The 18738-nt window shown below is 43.3% G+C and overlaps 1 protein-coding gene across 1 annotated transcript in view; it reads right to left on the bottom strand.

The window, feature by feature from the left end:
* Positions 1-18738, bottom strand: part of LOC124718779 (centaurin-gamma-1A) — a 327380-nt gene that overhangs the window by 110378 nt on the left and 198264 nt on the right. Inside the window, exon 3 of the mRNA XM_047244390.1 lies at positions 12067-12208. Within this exon, the coding sequence (XP_047100346.1) occupies positions 12067-12208 (142 nt within the window). The remainder of the gene's footprint in view (positions 1-12066; positions 12209-18738) is intronic.

Raw genomic sequence — 18738 nt, 5'->3', positions numbered from 1 at the left:
AAATGACATTACTGTGTGGTTTTTTCTTTACATTTGTTACAGTTAACTGCAAATTCCATCACTGACACAATGAATGTACCATTTGTACTGTATCTTACAAAATGTGCTGAAACTGCCGGCCATCAAACTCAGTGCAAGCATCACATCGGCGAACAAGATTCTGATGCATCCTTGCAAATATCCCTGGTGTTTCGAATCACATCACAGGCAGCTACAATTCTGGCAATTCCTTTCAGGAAATAAACAATATACATGTACGTGTAAACCTGTACGCATGTTAGTTGCAGATAAGCTGCAAAACAGTAATGCTAGACAAATCGGTAGGGAAGTTTACTTCCATATCTCCTTAAGCCGGCTTCTGCGATTCCAGGTTTCCCTGCAGTTGGGCGAGTTAGCAGTTTCATATAGCTGCATAGGACCCGGCTAGCGGTAATTTTGTTTCATTCCCACGGTCTTCTGCCAACGTACAGTATTCATGAAATGCCTCCCAAATGTACTCCGCTAGTGCAGCCTGATTTTCATGCAGGCCCAGAACCTTACAAACCCACTATAAAATTGCGCTTACATCGTGAAACAGAGCAGACTGCATCGAAACTAAGTAATTCGTACACCTCGAGTCCTCTGTACCAATATTCGGTGATATGCCTCGGCATGCGTGGTAAGCGGCTGAAGTGTGTGATGACTGAGAACCGTTTACGAGTGCAATGTAAACCAACTTTGTTTTGCAACAGACACATTGAAAAATCATGCACATGCAAAACTTTGTTGTTCACGACACGTGGTGTACGTTTTTCATGTTTCTCCGACCAGTGTGATACAGATTCCTGCAGTGGTCCATAGGTTACATATTATCCTTGTCACAAATTTGGATACAATAAAATAAATGAAACAACTATACTGATTTGATTGCAATTTTCGTGTATGCTTCCTTTGTTTCCGATCTCCTTGCGAAAAAACATTTCTCATTTTCTCAGGGTACATATTACCTAAATAATAACTGAATCATTAAATACTGATAACTTGAACAGTCATAACAAATCTGTTGTTAGAATTACGTGCGAATTACAAATTAAGAACCATGAGCGAGATTTGATCCATGGACATACTACGCGCTATGGACTGCTTCAATGCTTACCACCACACAAAGAAGTATGAAGGCGCCTAAAGTTTTCAAACTCGATTTTCTCGAAAACGGTTGAGAGTGGAGTCTTTCTGCTTGCATATGTTGAAGTCGAACCCTACTCACGGTGTGAATATGAACCAAATCGTTGAGGCAAAGTTGGTACCGTCCGTCGCCTTGTGAGCCTGTTACCTTACGGGTTGGCCTCCTTCCATTTACTTCGTACTTTTCATGATCAGTGGCCGGATAAGACTCTCCTAAAGCAATATGATACAAGTCTGAAAAACAGTCGAAAAAAACTACTTTCAAGATTTACTAGGCGTCCGTAAAACAAGAACTACGTGCAGGGCTTTCCATTTTCAAATCGCGTGCTTGCTCGTTCGATTCTCACTAGAAACATTCTTTTTAGTTTTATTTTAATTCTGTTCTGGATGTTTCAGGAGAAACTGCAAATTTTTTAAGATGTAGTACCATAGACTAATTCTAATAAAACGTCCAAAACAACATGTGACTAGTTTTTTTTAGTTCGAACGATCAGTTCGTACCTCGTTTTTCCTTTGTGATTGTAGACTTCACCGCGACTCCTCCCGCCGGAGGTTCGAGTACTCGCTCGGGCGTGTGTGTGTGTGTGTGTGTGTGTGTGTGTGTGTGTGTGTGTGTTTGTTGTTCTTAGCATAAGTTAGTTAAAGTAGTGTGTAAGTCTAGGGACCGATGACCTAAGCACTTTGGTCCCTTAGGAATTCACACACATTTGAACATTTTTGAGACTTCACCCTTCAGCCATCCTCACAGACAAAAAAAAAATCTGAAGGGATTACGGTCTGTTCGAGGATCTCGTTGGTAACGAAACGTGACAATTTCTTGGAGAGTAATTCCACTTCGAGAGCGTATTCAGGGAGAAAGGGTCACGGAGGCGTGGAGAGAGAGAGAGAGAGAGAGAGAGAGAGAGAGAGAGAAAATCTTGGCAAAAATCACAATTTTTACTTACGGCCAGCATATCATATAATTGTGAGTTCAAAAAATGTAGAAAGTCTGCTATTAACGGACTTGTTGTGTTATGCCTTCAGTCCATTGCTGCTTGTTTTTTTTTTTGTCCGAATTTATGATAAAAGTACAGCAAAACATGACGTCGTTTATCTTTTCGTGATTGCGTAGGAGATAAATGAGTTAGTGTAAAGGTTTCACTCATTATGCAAGTGAAGTAAAATCTTTTACATTGTCAGAAATTTCCAAAATTTGTAGGGCTGCTTTCGGGCTCACACATTCACGTATATTCGGTAAATATTTGCTCTCTCTAGATTATTTTCCTAGTCAGCAATGAACAACGCTGCCACCAGTTACTATAAATAGCCTCATACGAAGCTACAAGTTTCCATCTTCCATCACCCTCAGGCTTCTTACAGTCAGTACATTTGTTGCTCTACGCGCCTCGACAATTCGCGAAAGTCCTTTTCTTGGCAAATAGTACCTTGAATCCTGTTTAGCGTTTTTATTAGGGACCAGCGCATTTCAGTCACGATATAGCTGAAAGGCACAGTGAGTATCTATAAGATATCAATATTAGAACTGTGAAAATTGTCCGCCACCTTTTCACGGCTGAACAACTGAATCGAATTTGACGAAGTTTGGTATGGAGATAGTTTGAACTCTGAGGAAGACCAGAGGCTACTTTCAAGAACTATAACAATAGGCAAAGGTGATAACAGTGAATCAAGAAAGCAAAATCTCTGTTGGCAATGCAAGCTTCTACAATAAGTTGCGCAGAAATAAGAGGTACGTCAAATCGGAAAGTAAGAAACTGTAGATCTCAAGAAGATCTACTCGAAAGTCCACGAGAACATATTCTCAGCTCTTACGACTCATCCATAATAATTTTTGTCTTTTGATCACAGCTGGCACAGCGAAACGGAAAGACATCACAAAAATGGAGGTTGTGGGTGAACATACGATAAACATATGTTCTCGCGGAATTTTTTGTGGATATTTTTGAGATTATGTTTTAGTATGACATGAAGCTATGTACCACACATTGTCTGAGAACCGTGTTGCTGTCATCAGACTCTTTACTGCGTATCGCCTTCAAATAAACAAAAAATCGGCATTGAAATCGATGCATTCGTGTCGGAGATGTGAAGCCACAGTCATGCAAAGATAATACACTTTTAATGCCTGACTTGGTGCGATGGGGCATCGCAAGCTGTGCTTCTCTGATATTATTATTATTATTATTATGAACATCTGAAAATACAAAAGTATTTCATTATCAACGTCATTTTTCGCATTTTTGTTGTTGGGAAGTTCAACGTTTTTTGCGCTTAACAGCGTTCGGGAATCATCAAAGACGATTTTTTCGAGGAGTGCACCGTTTAGATGTAGGGAACTGATGCGCGGGCAGCAACTTTCAAATGCAGCAAGTACGGAGGAAATGGAAGAGCGCTGGCATTCCGCATACGGCCTCCCTGTGTCAGACAGGCGCCCCCGCACGTCATCCTAATGTCGAGTTGTGGAAATGTTACGACCTGTTAATTTAGCTCTAGCCGTCTCACTTTCCCAAGATGCGATTCAACATATACTGTGCGAATCGTAACGCCAACACTTCGAGTAATTCGTAATTTTCACTTGTTTATAATGCGGCTAGGATTCGACAAGCGGTTGGAGGTTCCCTGCAGAATATTCAGCCACGGTGTCTCCACAGCAGTCCATAATTACGAAACTGTTACCTGTGTAGGATTTTGTGTACAATTGACCTCTCTATTATGTCCCATAAATGTTCGATGGGTGGCCAAACCATTCGCTCAAACTGCTCAGAATGTTTTGAAACCAACTGCGAACAATTGTTGCCCGGTGATATGGCTCACTGTCATCCACAATAATTCCATAGTTCTTTAAGAAGATGAAGTTCACAAATGGTTGCAAATGGTATCCAAGCAGCAGTTAATAACCATTTCATGTAAACACAGCCCACACCGTCATGGAGCCACCACCAACTTGCACAGTGTGTCTTGACAACATGGGTCCATGTCTTCGTGGGGACTGCGTCACACTCGAACCCCACCATCAGCTCTTACCAACTGAGATCGGGACTCATCTGGCCAGGGCAAGGTTTTCCAGTCGTCTGGGGTCCAACCAATACGGTCTCGAGCCCAGGAGAGGCGCTGCAGGCGATGTCTGTGCCGTTAGCAGAGGCACTCGAGTCGGTCGTCTGCTGGCGTAGCCCATTAACGTCTAATTTCGCCACCTTGTCATATCGGATACGTCCTTCGTATGTCCCACATTTATTCTTGGGAATAAGCTCATATTGTTAACAAGAAATGACAGTAAGGAATATATATAGTGAGAGGCCAATGTCAAAATACCCAGACTCGTAAACAGAGGTCGACAAGAGGTTCGTGAACTTACACAACTTACTGCCCGAATCGCCCGTTTCTGAGCCAAAAATATCCTTTTAGAATGGGAAGAGTTACCCCAAAATATAACACCATATGACATAAGCGAATGAAAATAAGAAAAGTAGGCTAATTTTCGTGTCGAAAGGTCACTCACTTCAGAAACCTTTCGAATAGTAAAAATGGCAGCATTAAGTCTTTAAACAAGATCCCGAATGTGGGCTTTCCACGATAGTTTAATATCTATCTGAACACCTAGAAATTTGAACTGTTCAGTTTCACTAAACATATGCCGATTCTGTGAAATTAAAACGTCAGGTCTTGTTGAACTGTGTGTTAGAAACTATAAAAACTGAGTCTTACTGTCATTTAGCGTTAGTTTATTTTCTACAAGCCATGGACCGCACTATTTGATACAGAGCATATGTTTGCACACTACATCCTCTACTACCACGCTAGTGTCATCAGCAAACAGAAATAGTTTAGAGTTAACCGTAATACTAGAGGGCATATCATTTATATAAATAAGGAACAGGAGTGGCCCCAAGACTGATCCCTGGGGTACTCCTCACTTGACTGTTCCCCACTCGGATCCCACATCACAGCCATTCTCAACACTGTGAATAATGACCTTTTGCTCTCTGTTGCTAAAGTAAGAGGTGAACCAATTGTGAGCTACTCCCCATATTCCGTAATGGTCCAACTTCTGGAGCTATATTTTTTGATCAACACAAGCAAACACCTTCGTTAAATTAAAAAAAAATATGCCTAGCGATCGAAATGTTTTGTTTAACCCATTCTGTACCTCAAAGAGAAAAGAGAATATAGCATTTTCAGTTGTTAAACGAACTGTACGTTTGATAACAAATCGTGTGATATAAAATGATCAATTATCCTTACATACACAGGCCTTTTCAATAACTTTAGCAAACACTAATGGCATAGAAATAGGTCTAAAATTGTATACATTCTCCCTTTTTATAAAGCGGCTTTACTACTGAGTACTTTAAACGTTCAGGAAACTGACCGTTCCTAAAGGAAAAATTACAAGTATGGATAAATGCAGGGCTAACATGTGCAGCACAGTACTTTAATATTCTGTCAGGCACTCCATCATATCCATGAGAGTCCTTAGTCTTCAGTGATTTAATTACTAACTCAATCTCCCCCTTGTCTGCATCACAGAGGAATATTTCAGACATCAATCTCGGAAAGGCATTTGCTAAGACAGTTATATGATTCCCTGGAGAAACTAAGTTTTTGTTTAATTCACCAGCAATGCTCGGAAAACGATTGTTAAATGCTGTACATATATCTGATTTATCAGTAACAGAAACATTTTTATTACGAACTGACTTTATATCGTCGACCTTGTGCTGCTGATCAGACATTTCTTTCACAACTGACTATATGGTTTTGATTTTATCCTGTGAATTAGCTATTCTATTTGCATACCACGTACTCTTTGGCTTCCTAATAACATTTTTAAGCACCTTACAATACTGTTTGTAATGGGGCACAGTAGCTTGATTGTGACTACTTCTAACGTTTTGATATAATTCCCGTTTTGTTCTACATGATATCCTTATCCCACTAGTCAGCCACCCGGGCTGCCTTTTACAGCTAGTACCCTGTTTAGAACGTTTTAATAGAAAGCAGCTCTCAAAGAGCATGAGAAATGTGTTAAGGAAAACATCATATTTATCATCTATGTTATCGGCACTATGAACATCCTCCCACTCTTGTTTCTTGACAAGGTTTAAAAAACTCTCTATTGCTGTCGGATTAACATTTGTACATAGTTTGTAATTATATGTGACATTTGTTTGAGTACAAAAGCCTTTTAGTGTTAAAATTTGTGCATCATGGTCTGCAAGGCCATTCACTCTTTTATTAACAGAATGCCCATCTAGTAATGAAGAATGAATAAAGATATCGTCTATGGCTGTGCTACTGTTCCTCTGCACCATAGTTGGAAAAAACACCGTCTGAATCAGTTCATATGAATTTATGAGATCTACCAACCTCCTTTTTTTTTTGCACAGTCATATACAAAGTTTATCAGCAGATATAACGAATTTCTGGTACTTCCTACAAAATACATTAAGAACCCTCTCTAGCTTGAGCAGAAATGCTCTGAAGTGAGAGTTAGGGAACCTATAAACAACAACAATTAGAAGTTTGGTTTCCCTAAATTCAACTGCCCCTACACAACATTCAAACAGCTGCTTAGTGCAGTACCGTGATACGTCTATGGATTCAAATGGAATACTGCTTTTTTACGTATACGATCACTCCCCCACCACGCAAGGAAGTCCTTGAAAAACAGCCATCTAATCTGTATCCTGGTAAATGAAGCCTCTGAATTGGCAAGTTATTTAAGTGGTGCTCCAATATACAAATAATTTCAGAGTCAACATCTATAAGGAGTTCATTAACTTTATCTCTAACACCTCTTATACTTTTTGATGAAATATGCTAATTCCTTCTCTACTTGGAAAACATTCCGCCCTCTGAAGATGAGCCCTTAGTTAGAGTGACTGCCTATAAACAAGTATACCTATCAGCTGACTTCAATGTAAAAAAGGGGCAGCTCTAACACCAACTACTACAGGAATTTTTCCCACCACTGCCCACTCCGCTGTCACCTCTAAGCTTTGCCAGCCTCTCCTTCCCATACCTATTGAGGTGTAGGCCACGCCTAGTGAAACTCGATCTACTGACAGACTCAACTGGCACCACTGAGATGTGACCCATGCTCTCTGCCACCAGCGCCCTCTCCAGTTAACGCCTAACAGTCAGATCAACATGAGGCCGATCGTGACACTGAAACAGTTGCACGAAGTGCGCATTAGTGCCACCAGTTCGAGTAGCTATGTTTAGCAGGTCACCACCTACATCATATTCCCCGTCCCTATCGAGACTGTTCCCTGCTCCACCCACTATCACTACCTGATCCTCCTCCGCAAAATTCCTACATAGCTCCCCCATGTCACCTGAACCAACCTTCCACTAGGCTTCACAATGCTGGTGCCCTGGTACTCACTCCCTAACACTTCCTGCGACTGCTGGCCCACATCTCCACTGTGCGAACTACCTAGGAGCCGACGTGTTTCTACATCTGAAAAGTGGTGTCAGTTCAGTGTTCGCCCCAGTCGCGTAAGAGTGGCGGTAGTAGCGCCACGATGAGAATGCAAATCAGGTTTGCTTTAAATATGTTCTGCTACAGTCTTGAGCGCTGGTTACCTTTGAGATCGGACCTGGTGAGTTGATGTTAGTCAAGAGAGCCGTTAAGGCGACAAAGAAGCCATTATCAGCACCACACTGAGGTGGATGTTTCGCTGATGACATATTGCAGAAGGACGTGGCAGAAATAACTGCTGGCAGCGGTAGTCACGGGAATGCATGGCGGCAAGAAGACCGGGCTCCCGGTGGCCACGTGTGTCACTACCGAGAGGGAAGACCACTGTGTTCGGCGCATGGCTCTGGCGCGTCGTACTGCGTCTTCAGCAGCAGCTGACACAACGAACTGTTACAAACCGATTACTTCTAGGACGACTCCGAGCCAGAAGCCCGGAAGGATTCAATCCATTGACCCCAAACCACCACCATGGTGTCAAGCGAGAGGTCACTGAGGTGATGTCATCTGGTTCTGCCTCGTTTCCAGTGATGGCCGTGTGTTGGTTAAGAGGTGGCCAGTTGAGGACCTGCAGCCAACCTGTCTCCTCCCTGGACACACTGGACCTCCACCTGGAGTTATGGTCTAGGGCGCGATTTTGTATGGCAGTAGGAGCTCTCTTGTGGTTATCCCACACACCCTGACTGCAAAACTGAACATAAATCTGGTGATTCGGCCTATTGTGCTGCCATTCATGACTAACACTCCAGGGGCTGTTTTCCGGTAGGATAACGCTCGCTCAAACACCGCTGTTGTAACCCAACACGCTCTACAGAGGGTAGACATGTCGCCTTGGCCTGCTCGATCACCAGATCTGTCTCTAATAGAGCACATATGGGACATCATTGGACGACAATGCCTGCGTCAGCCACAAACAGCACTCTCCGCCCCTGTATTGACCGACCAAGTGCAACAGATATGGAGCTCCATCCCACAAACTTACATCCGGCACTTGAAGTACACAATTCACGCACGTTTGCATGCTTTCATTCAACATTCTGGCTGTTAAATCGGTTATTAATGTACCAGCACTTCACATTTGCAAATGCTTATCTCAGGCTTACGTTTACCTGTGGTTCTGCAATGTTAGTCACCTACATATGTTATGTAGCAAATATGTTGTAGAATTTTCATTACCCTGTATTAATTATTTTTGGTGTTCCGATTTCTTTTCTTCATTGTATTTTCAGTTTACTAGTGGACCACTATGGTATAATTTGCTTAGGCACCATCCACCGAATTGGATTGGAATCCGTGCAACCACCTGTTTCATTCAACGACGTACCGCCTTTTAGCGGTGTTGTATTCTAACGGTCGACGAATGTTCGGTACCAAGTTCCGAGCTTTTTAGCTCTAATGTTCCATTTATGTGAGTACAAACATATAATATTATTATGTAAAAGCTTATAAAATTTTTTTAAAAGTTTGTCGAAAATTGCGAAATTCTTTTAGGAAGTTATCGTGTTAGTGAATGTCTCAGAGTTGTTACTCCTTCTCGATTTATTGTTGTGCAGATGTTCACCGAGCCAACAGCATTGCCGCCATGCTAACACCGAAGTTAAGCGCAGTAGGACTTGGCTAGCACTCGGATGGGTGACCGTCCGGGTCTTCCGAACACTCCTCACGAGTGGGCTGCACTCAGCCCTCGTGAGGCCAGATGAGGGGCTACTTGACTGACGAGTAGCGATTCGGGTCATGAAAAACTGACAACGGCCGGGAGAGCGGTGTGCTGACCACGTGCCCCTCCATATCCGCATCGAGTGACGCGCATCGGCTGAGGATGACACGGCGATCGGTCGGTGCCGTTGGGCCTTCACATGTATCATGAAACCGGTCGGGATCTAAAAATAAAGGACTATATACAGCTGAAGCGCTTTACTAATACACAAGACACTTACTGTTTGATCAAGGTTAAAAGGTTTCAAGTGAACTACACCGGAATACTGCAATAAAATTTAATTCCATAAACAAAAAATCCTTCCATTTGAAAATATCTTCTGAGTTCGATTGCCAAAGCAAACCACTACTAACACGATCACAGTCGAAATCTAGTAAAATAATAGCGCGCGTATCACACAGGGCGTTGGCAGAGGGTACTTATCATCACACCAGTCCACTGACAGGTGGTAGCGAGGGAACAATGGCCACCTGTGCTACGCCACTGCACCTAACATCGTCTTCACGATCTCCACCCGACACGCAACCAGCACAGAGCACGCAGCCCGCCCGGATAGCTGGGCGCATTAGCACGCCGCTTCTGGGATTCGGGGACACATACTGTACTTCAGTAGGCAATGCTAACCGAAGTGACCTGGAGTGATGGACACGCTACATTCTACAGTAACCTGATTGAACTGCTTGGATTTGGCGAATGTCTTGAGATCAGGTGTAGTGCCAGCAGTGAAGTAAGGAGCAGGTGGTGTCACGGCGTGGGGTGTCTTTTACGGTGAGGCTCTCATCCCGTTATTGCGCTTACGACAACGTTAAATGTATACCGGTACACCTGCCTAATATCGTGTAGCCCCCCCCCCCCCCCCGGCCCCCTCATGCACACAGAAGTGCGTCGGCCGCGCTGGTCTCGCGGTTCTAGGCGCGCAGTCCGGAACCGCGCGACTGCTACGGTCGCAGGTTCGAATCCTGCCTCGGGCATGGATGTGTGTGATGTCCTTAGGTTAGTTAGGTTTAAGTAGTTCTAAGTTCTAGGGGACTGATGACCACAGCTGTTAAGTCCCATAGTGCTCAGAGCCATTTGAACCATTTGAACACAGAAGTGCCTCAACACGACGTGGCATGCACTCGACTAATGTCTGAGGTAGTGATGGAGGGAAATGACACCATGAATCCTGCAGGGCTGTCCATAAATCCGTAACAGTACGAGGGGGTGCAGATCTCTTCTGAACAGCACGTTGGAAGGCACCCCACATATGCTCACTAATGTTCATGTTTGGGGAGTTTGTTGGCCAGCGGAAGTATTTAAACTCAGAAGAATATAGCAATTCAGGACGTCTGGAGCGTCGCGTTGTCCTGCTGGAATTGTCCAACTCCGTCGAATTGCACAAAGGACATGAATGGATGCAGGTGATCAGACAGGATGCTTGCGTACGTGTCACCTGTCAGAGTCGTATCTAAATGAGTCAGGGGTCCGATACCATTCCATCAGCACACGCCCCACACCATCACACAGACTCGAACAGCTTGAACAGTCCCCTGCTGACATGCAGGGTCCATAGATTCATGAAGCTGTCTCCTTACCTGTACACGTCTATCCTCTCGATACAAAATGAAACTAGACTCGTCTGACCAGGCAACATGTTTCCAGTCAACAACAGTCCAATGTCTGTGTTGGCGGGCCCAGGCCAGGCGTAAAGATTTATGTCGTCCAGTCATCAAAGATACACTAGTGGGCCTTCGGCCCCGAAAGCCCATATCGATGATGTTTCATTGAATGGTTCGTACGCTGACATTTGTTGATGGCCCAGCATTGAAATCTGCAGCAGTTTGCGGAAGGGTTGCACTTCTGTCACGCTGAACGATTCTCTTCAGTCGACATTGGTCCCATTCTTTCAGGATCTTTTTCCGGCAGCAGCGATGTCGGAGATCGGTGTTTTACCGGATCCCTGATATTCACAGTATACTCGTGAAACGGTCGTACGGGAAAATCCCCACTTCATCGCTACCTCGGCGATGCTGTGTTAGACCGCTCATGCGTCGACTAAACGCCACGTTCAAACTCACTTAACTCTTTATAACCTACCATTGTAGCAACAGTAACCGATCTAACAACTGCGCCAGATACTCGCAGTCCTATACAGACGTTGCCGACCGCAGCGCCGTATTCTGCCTGTTTAAATATCTCTGTATTTGAACACGCATGCCTACACCAGTTTATTTGGCGCTTCAGTGTAGAACGATAGTAACACATTTTAGAGCTCAGGGGAGTGCGTACTGTAGAGGAAGTGTTCAGAGATGACGACGTGTCAGCGCCACAATACAGCCTGTCGTAGAGCAGCATCTGTGAGACTACGGTTTGTGGGGAACAACATTCCTGGACTGCCCAGAGTCCCGACCTGAACCCTAAAGAAGTCGACTTCGCTCCAGACCCCAGCACTGAACATCACTACCTTCTCTGGTTTGGACTCTTGAGGAAGTATGGGCTTCCATTCCACAGCTTCAGATACCTCACTGAAAGTGTCCCCATCCGAGTTGAAGACGTCGTAAGGGCATGCGAATACTTTTGATCTCTCTCTCACACACACACACACACACACACACACACACACACACACACATACACATTCACACACTTGGATAGGCCAGACCAGACGGTTTTCGTCTTCCGAAGCGCAGAGAATCAGCTGCCGCCATGGAGCGACGTCACTCACCTTGGGTGCCGACCAGGATGAGCGGGATGTCGGCCGAGTTGCGGAAGTGCGCCATCTTGGTGTAGTAGGTGTAGATGGCGTTGAAGCTGGCCTCGTTCTCCAGGCTGAACACGAAGATGACGGCGTCCACCCAGGCGCTGAACTGCACACACACGGAACGAGTACGTGCAATCATTTCTCTCCAGCTCAGTTTGGTTTACATTTCAGAATGAAATTTTCACTCTCTAGCGGAATGAGCGCTGATATGAAACTTCGTGGGAGACAAAAAATGCGTGTCGGAACGAGAATCGAACTCGGAACGTCTGGAACCGCGTGACCGCTACGGTCGCAGGTTCGAATTCTGCCTCGGGCATGGATGTGTGTGATGTCCTTAGGTTAGTTAGGTTTAAGTAGTTCTAAGTTCTAGGCGACTGATGACGACAGATGTTAAGTCCCATAGCGCTCAGAGCCATTTGAACCATTTTGAACTCGGAACCTTTGCCTATTGCGGGAAGGTGTCCTACCGCCTGAGCTACCAGGCACGACCCACGATCCGTCCTCACAGCTATACTTCCGCCAGTACTTCGTCTTCTTTCCAGACGTCACAGAAGCTGCATTACGAAACTTGCGGGACCGGCACTTCTGGAAGAGAGGCTGTTGCGGAGACGTGGCTTAGCCACAGCCTGGGGAATGTTTCCAGAATGAAACTTCTCCTGAAGCCTGGAAGGTAGGAGACGAGTTACTGGCGGAAGTTAAAGCTGTGAGGACGGATCGTGAGTCGTGCTTGTATAGCTCAATTGGTGGAGCACTTACTTACGAATGGAAAAGGTCCCGAGTTCGAGTCTCGGACCGGCACACAGTTTCAATCTCCCACGAAGTTTAATTGTTTACTTTTGTTCGTTACATGTTCCTTTCATTGCAATGTAGAACAAGGCAGTTTTACAATTGCAGTACACTTACTCAATGAAAAATATGAGAACATGCTGACGATTTACATGATTGTCTTAAGTTTTTTTTTTTTTTTTTTTACACCCTGCAGTATCACAAATGTATAGAGGGCGGTAAGAAAGAGTGTGAAAAGCTTGTAAGGGTCTTGCAGTGCAGGTTGTCCTGAGAAGCAAAAAATCCGAGCTAATTAGCGTTAAAGGTAGCCACTCAATCCGTCGCGTCGCAAATTCAAGTGATCCTCCAGATAGAATTAGTGTCATTGTTCTTACAGCGTAGATCATGGATTTCCAAGCTGCGTTAGGTGGAACACCGTTGTTCGCGGGAAGTGAATAGGTCCTCCGCGACAAACTGTTAATAACATGTGATTTTGGATATTTTCACGATACTAATTATTTAAAAAAAATATTATGATTTCCGTGCCATTAGCTATCATTTAAAATTGAGGTCATCACTGAATAAAGCAAGTTTCTCTCATGAGGGGAGAAGAAAACAGTGTTGGTGCAATGCTGAAATTATTGTTTATTTATTCAAGAATGATGCGCGTTTCGTCTAGTTCAAGGTTTTCAGATTGACACACAAATGTTGATAAACAAATTATTGCTATCGATAATAAGATATCCGCAAAAATAAAATGCACTCGTCCCGTGCGAGGAAAATAGGCAAGGCACTTTATAAGCACAATATCCGACAACTTTGCCGGGACGCATAGTGTAGCAGGATGAGGCCTGTAATAGGGTTAACACGCTGGAAGCGTCGCTTCGACCACACACACCGTACCGAACCAGCTACTTATCAACATTTATCGGCCAATCCGAAGGTGGCTTCAATTGGACGAAACGCGCGTCAGTGATGAATAAGTAAACAGTAACTTCAACATCGCAAGCAAGACTGTTTTCTTATCCCCTCAGTCTACATACTGGATGGTGTATTACTACGTCATCGAGTGAAAAATGTTTTCCTCATGTCCAATTTCTGTATCGCTCCCTTGTTCAGTTTCAGGAAACCAAACGAGGAACACATCTGGTGACTCCGTCTCTGCCGGGCCGCTCGGATTTGAGAACATAACGGCCTGACTGGCTAACATCAGTGCTAATTACCTCGGAGACGGTGCGCTGTATCGAATTCTTTTTCTGAACAATTACTGTACAGGGTAAGTCACAAAGAATCACCCGATTAAAAAAAAAAATCATAAGTATTGAGATATGTGCGTGAACAACATACTGTTGGAAAGAGCCAACTCTAGTGTTTCACATGGTTCCCGCTAGGTAGAAGCAGTGTGCGCCCACTTCAGTTCTAGCAAAAATGGCTTCGGGACAAAAGAAAGCATGTTGCACCAACCGCGACAAGGTCGCGTGTACAAACAGTGATCCAATACCGTCAAATGTTTTTTATTCCAGTCTTTGATCACAATATGAATTCTTTAGACGATGACCGGTTTCAGTCCGTAACGACCATCCTCAGACCTTTTTTACACCATCGTCTAAAGAATTCATATTGTGATCAAAGACTGGAATAAAAAACATCATAAAGCATGTTGTGTTCTACGTTTTGCACAGTGCGGTTAAGTAATAACTGTTGAGCGCGACTTTCATGCTAGGTATGGTGTGGATCCTCCTACAGCACACAGCATTAGGCGGAGGCAGGGGCGATTCTAGAAGTCGGTCAAGTGGAGGGGGGGTGCTCATGAGGGGGGGGGGTGCTCATGGGGGGAGGGGTTTGGGGGAATGGAATATGGCTTAACAAAGGGAGAGTTAGGGTTCTCTACCGACAAACTGGCAAAATTTGGTGTTGCTTAAAGTGGTTTTTGGTAACTGTTATTGAGTTCAGGGTAAAAAATGTGTATTAATAAATAATAAGACGCCTATTTTAACTGATATGTACTGGTTTAGGTAGTAAGCTATTTGCCGCTCTTATTCTTTTGTTAAAATGTGGTTGGAATACATTGCAACCTATATTGCTACATAATTATAAAAAAATGATTGAACCTGATTTCTGAAGTTATTTTATCCAGTGTAATACGATAGTCCATGACGGGGGGGGGGGGGGGGCTATAGCCCCCCCTCTTCCCACCGCCCCTGGGCGGAGGCATGAAGGATGCCGCTCAACACGCCCCCGATGTCCGTCTGGCGTGTGTTGCGGCGACGTTTGCACACGAAGCCGTACAAAATTCAGCTACTGTAAGTTCTTCGTGAAGGTGACGAACAACAACGTTTGGAGTTCTGTAATTTCGTTCTTGGCAAGATGGAGAATGACAGATTTCTTCAAGTTTAGTGTTTAGTGACGAGGCAACATTCCATTTAAATGGAATGGTGAACCGTCACAATGTGAGGATATGGAGTACGCAACAACCACATGAAGTTGTACAACATGAGAGGGACTCTCCAACATTTAATGTGTTTTGTGCAGTTGCACTGGAAAAGGTGTATGGTCGATTTTCCTTTGGCGAGAACACTGTTACAGGAAGCACGTATCTCGATATGGTTGAGAACTTTCTTTTCCCACAGTTCTAGACTGATTCGACCAGGATGGGGTACCGCCACACTGGCATCTGGACGTGCGGGAATTTTTAAATCAAAGGGTTACTGAAAGATGGATCGGTCGCAATGGACCAAATGATTCAGCCTTACATTACTGGCCTCCAAGGTCACCGGAACTGACTGTATGTGACTATTGCTTGTGGGAGATAGAGAATGTGTTTATGTGCCTCCGTTACCAGCAACAACCAGTTCACGGTGGAGGGCGTTTCGTAGCGCTTTTAGCCATTCCCTATCCACTTTCTCTTGCGGATGCACCAAGGGAAACTAGTCTGTATTTCCGACGCGCAACAATCGCTTACGGAAGCAGACAGTAGAACAGCTTAAAGTTTGTCTCTGACTGTGGTATCCAGTCTTTCACAATACCTTATCGTGTAAAGAAAATCTAACTTCCAGAGATGGGCATTTTCAACGAACGGCCTGAGACATCGCATAACAGCAGCTGTGGAAGTTGTAACCCAAGACATGCTCGCTGCAGTGCGGGAACAATTTGAAAACCGCACTGACATATGCCGTGCACCTCAAGGGAGGCATATTGAACACCTATCAAAAGATATGATAAAAAGAAAAAAAAACCTTTCTGAGTTTTCCGTTCATCAAAAAACAAAATTCATTGTATATGTTTCAGAAACATGACGTGCCGAATCGGATGATTCTTTTTGATACACCTTGTATTTCTCAGCACAACCTAACTTGCAATACCCTTACAAGCTTTTCAGTCTGTTTCTGACCACCCTGTATACAAACCAGGAGCACACATGATTTCTCTTAGTGTTTGAAATTAATTCTATATCCATTAAATTCTTTATTTCAGCCACTATGTGGTCAAAGACTATTATAGCTTAACGTCTCACTGCTTTCTGCTGCAAACTGAGGTTGTACGTGAACGACAATGGAAGTAATTTCTCATTCTGGTAGTATATTTATAGCTGCTATCGTTGGTTTCTGTCTGTGATTTACTGTTGACAACACACTTCACGTTCTAGTAAATGAGCTACGAGGCTGGTAATATCAGTATGTTCCAAGGTTTAAAGAGCTGTCTAGGAGAAGGTCTAGAGCCGACACCACCCATTATCGTTATTAAATTTTGTTTTTCAGTAACGAGCCATCCCAGAATATGATGCCACGTAACATTAGTGAATGAAAATGGGAAATGTAAGTCAATTTTCTGACTTTTATCTCTCCAAAATCTGATATTTTCCGTAACGCGAAAGTTGCGTATATTAGCTCTTTAACATCTGTAACACGTCACTTCCAGTTCGGCTTCTTACCCATAAAAATACTTAAGAATTTGGAATATTTTGTTTCATTTACTTGTTCAAGAATGTGTGTTATTTCTAATGGTGTGACCGCGCCTTACACATCACAGAACTGCATGTACTGTGTGGTATCCAAATTCAGTGACTGACTTTTTGCATAGAAATAGTTATACATTTGTAAGAAAATTTTATTTGCATTTTCAAGTGTTGAACCCCGTCCTTTCGGTTCGATTGTAATACTCGTTTCGTCAGCAAACAGGCTTTTTCTTCTTCTTGAACGTACGACGACAAAATACCTCTTCTCTGCACGTCATATTGTGGCCGAGCGGTTCTAGGCGCTACAGTCCGGAACCGCGCGACCGCTCCGGTCGCAGGTTCGAATCCTGCCTCGGGCATGGATGTGTGTGATGTCCTTAGGTTAGTTAGGTTTAAGTAGTTCTAAGTTCTAGGGGACTGATGACCTCAGCAGTTAAGTCCCATAGTACTCAGAGCCATTTGAACCATTTGAACTATGATCAGCTGAAGTCCCTCGCCGCCTCAGGAAGGCCCCTACTTTAGGGGTGGTGATACGGTGTTTGTTCAGTAACGTGTAGGCTGGTTAACGACGGAGGTTTGTATTTACTACTTATTACCCGAGGACAAGGAAGTTGCTCATCGGGTGATCAAGGAAGTTGCTCATCGGGTGATCCCAAAGGGCTTGGCGGCGTAAGTACAGCCATGAGATGTATACGGTTTTCGATGTTGGAAGAATTTTGTGAGAAGATGTTCCGGTTTAGTGCTGTTGAATGATTATGACGCCAATCTTCATTTGAGAAAGAATATAATCAACCTGCAGTCATTAGCTCAACATCAATTCTCTTCGCCAAGACTTGCCAATGTAATGAAATACGCCTGATACAAATCAGGATATTTAGAGGATCACCCGTGACAATTTGAAGTCCTGATATATTTTGTTTTATATTGTCTTCTCCGTCGTGTATATTAGTGACGAAATTTCGTTCATTTTGTGCGCGTGGCGTAAAAAACGTTGTTTTAAGCATTTCCTTACAGATTATCATTATTTTAATTATTTTCTACCATGATAATGAGTTACTTATTACTTTCAATTAACAAAATACACATACGTGAAAACGTAAACAAAAAATAAAAAAGCATTGAATGTAAAACATAAAATAATTTAAAACACAATAACAAATATAAGTAAAATAAATAAGTAGCTTCATAATGAATTTATATTTCGACACAACTGTCATCAAGGAGTGTGACTGAATGAAATTTCAAATTTTTATTTGAAACCACAAACGGTCGTCAAGCCACAGTCATTAAAACAATAAAATTTTTAAAAGGTTACCTTACTACTTTCGACACACTGCGTCGTCATTTTTAAATGTAATCACAAAGACTCTTGTCTTGTGTTAGCCCCAAACGGGAGTGCGTTGTCTTTGTAAGATTTCAGCAGCACATTACACACAACTATTGCATGCTCTGCTCTTGTTTTGGGCTTGCTACACGTTATAAGAGTACGACGTGTGAACCTTTGTTTGCAAAATGACGTCGCATCACAGCACCACTTAATGCAAGAGTTATATAATACCTTTCATTTCGATGCGGTTTTCATACACACTGCATTAAGGTGTGAAATGACTGATCAACCAAAAATTATCATGACGTCATGTGACCCGTTACTGCTGCCTTTGCTTCAGTTTGCTGGTTTAGTTATTTTTCGTAATATTTGAAAAAAAAGCGTGGTTACAATAATTAATCGAGTTTTCCAGATTTGTGACTAAATCTGAAAATGACGACTCAGTGCGTCGAAACTAGTTACGTAACCTTTTAAAAATTTCACTGGTTAGTGAGTGTGCCTTAACGAGCGTTTGTGGTGTCAAACAAACATTTTAATAATGAATGTTTAGATGTTTCAATTGCGTATGTTGAAAATACTCCGACCCCAC

Source organism: Schistocerca piceifrons, chromosome 10, assembly GCF_021461385.2.
Source record: "Schistocerca piceifrons isolate TAMUIC-IGC-003096 chromosome 10, iqSchPice1.1, whole genome shotgun sequence".
NCBI lineage: Eukaryota > Metazoa > Arthropoda > Insecta > Orthoptera > Acrididae > Schistocerca > Schistocerca piceifrons.
Note: the sequence above shows the minus strand (reverse complement) of the source record. Positions and strands in the feature narration are given on the sequence as shown.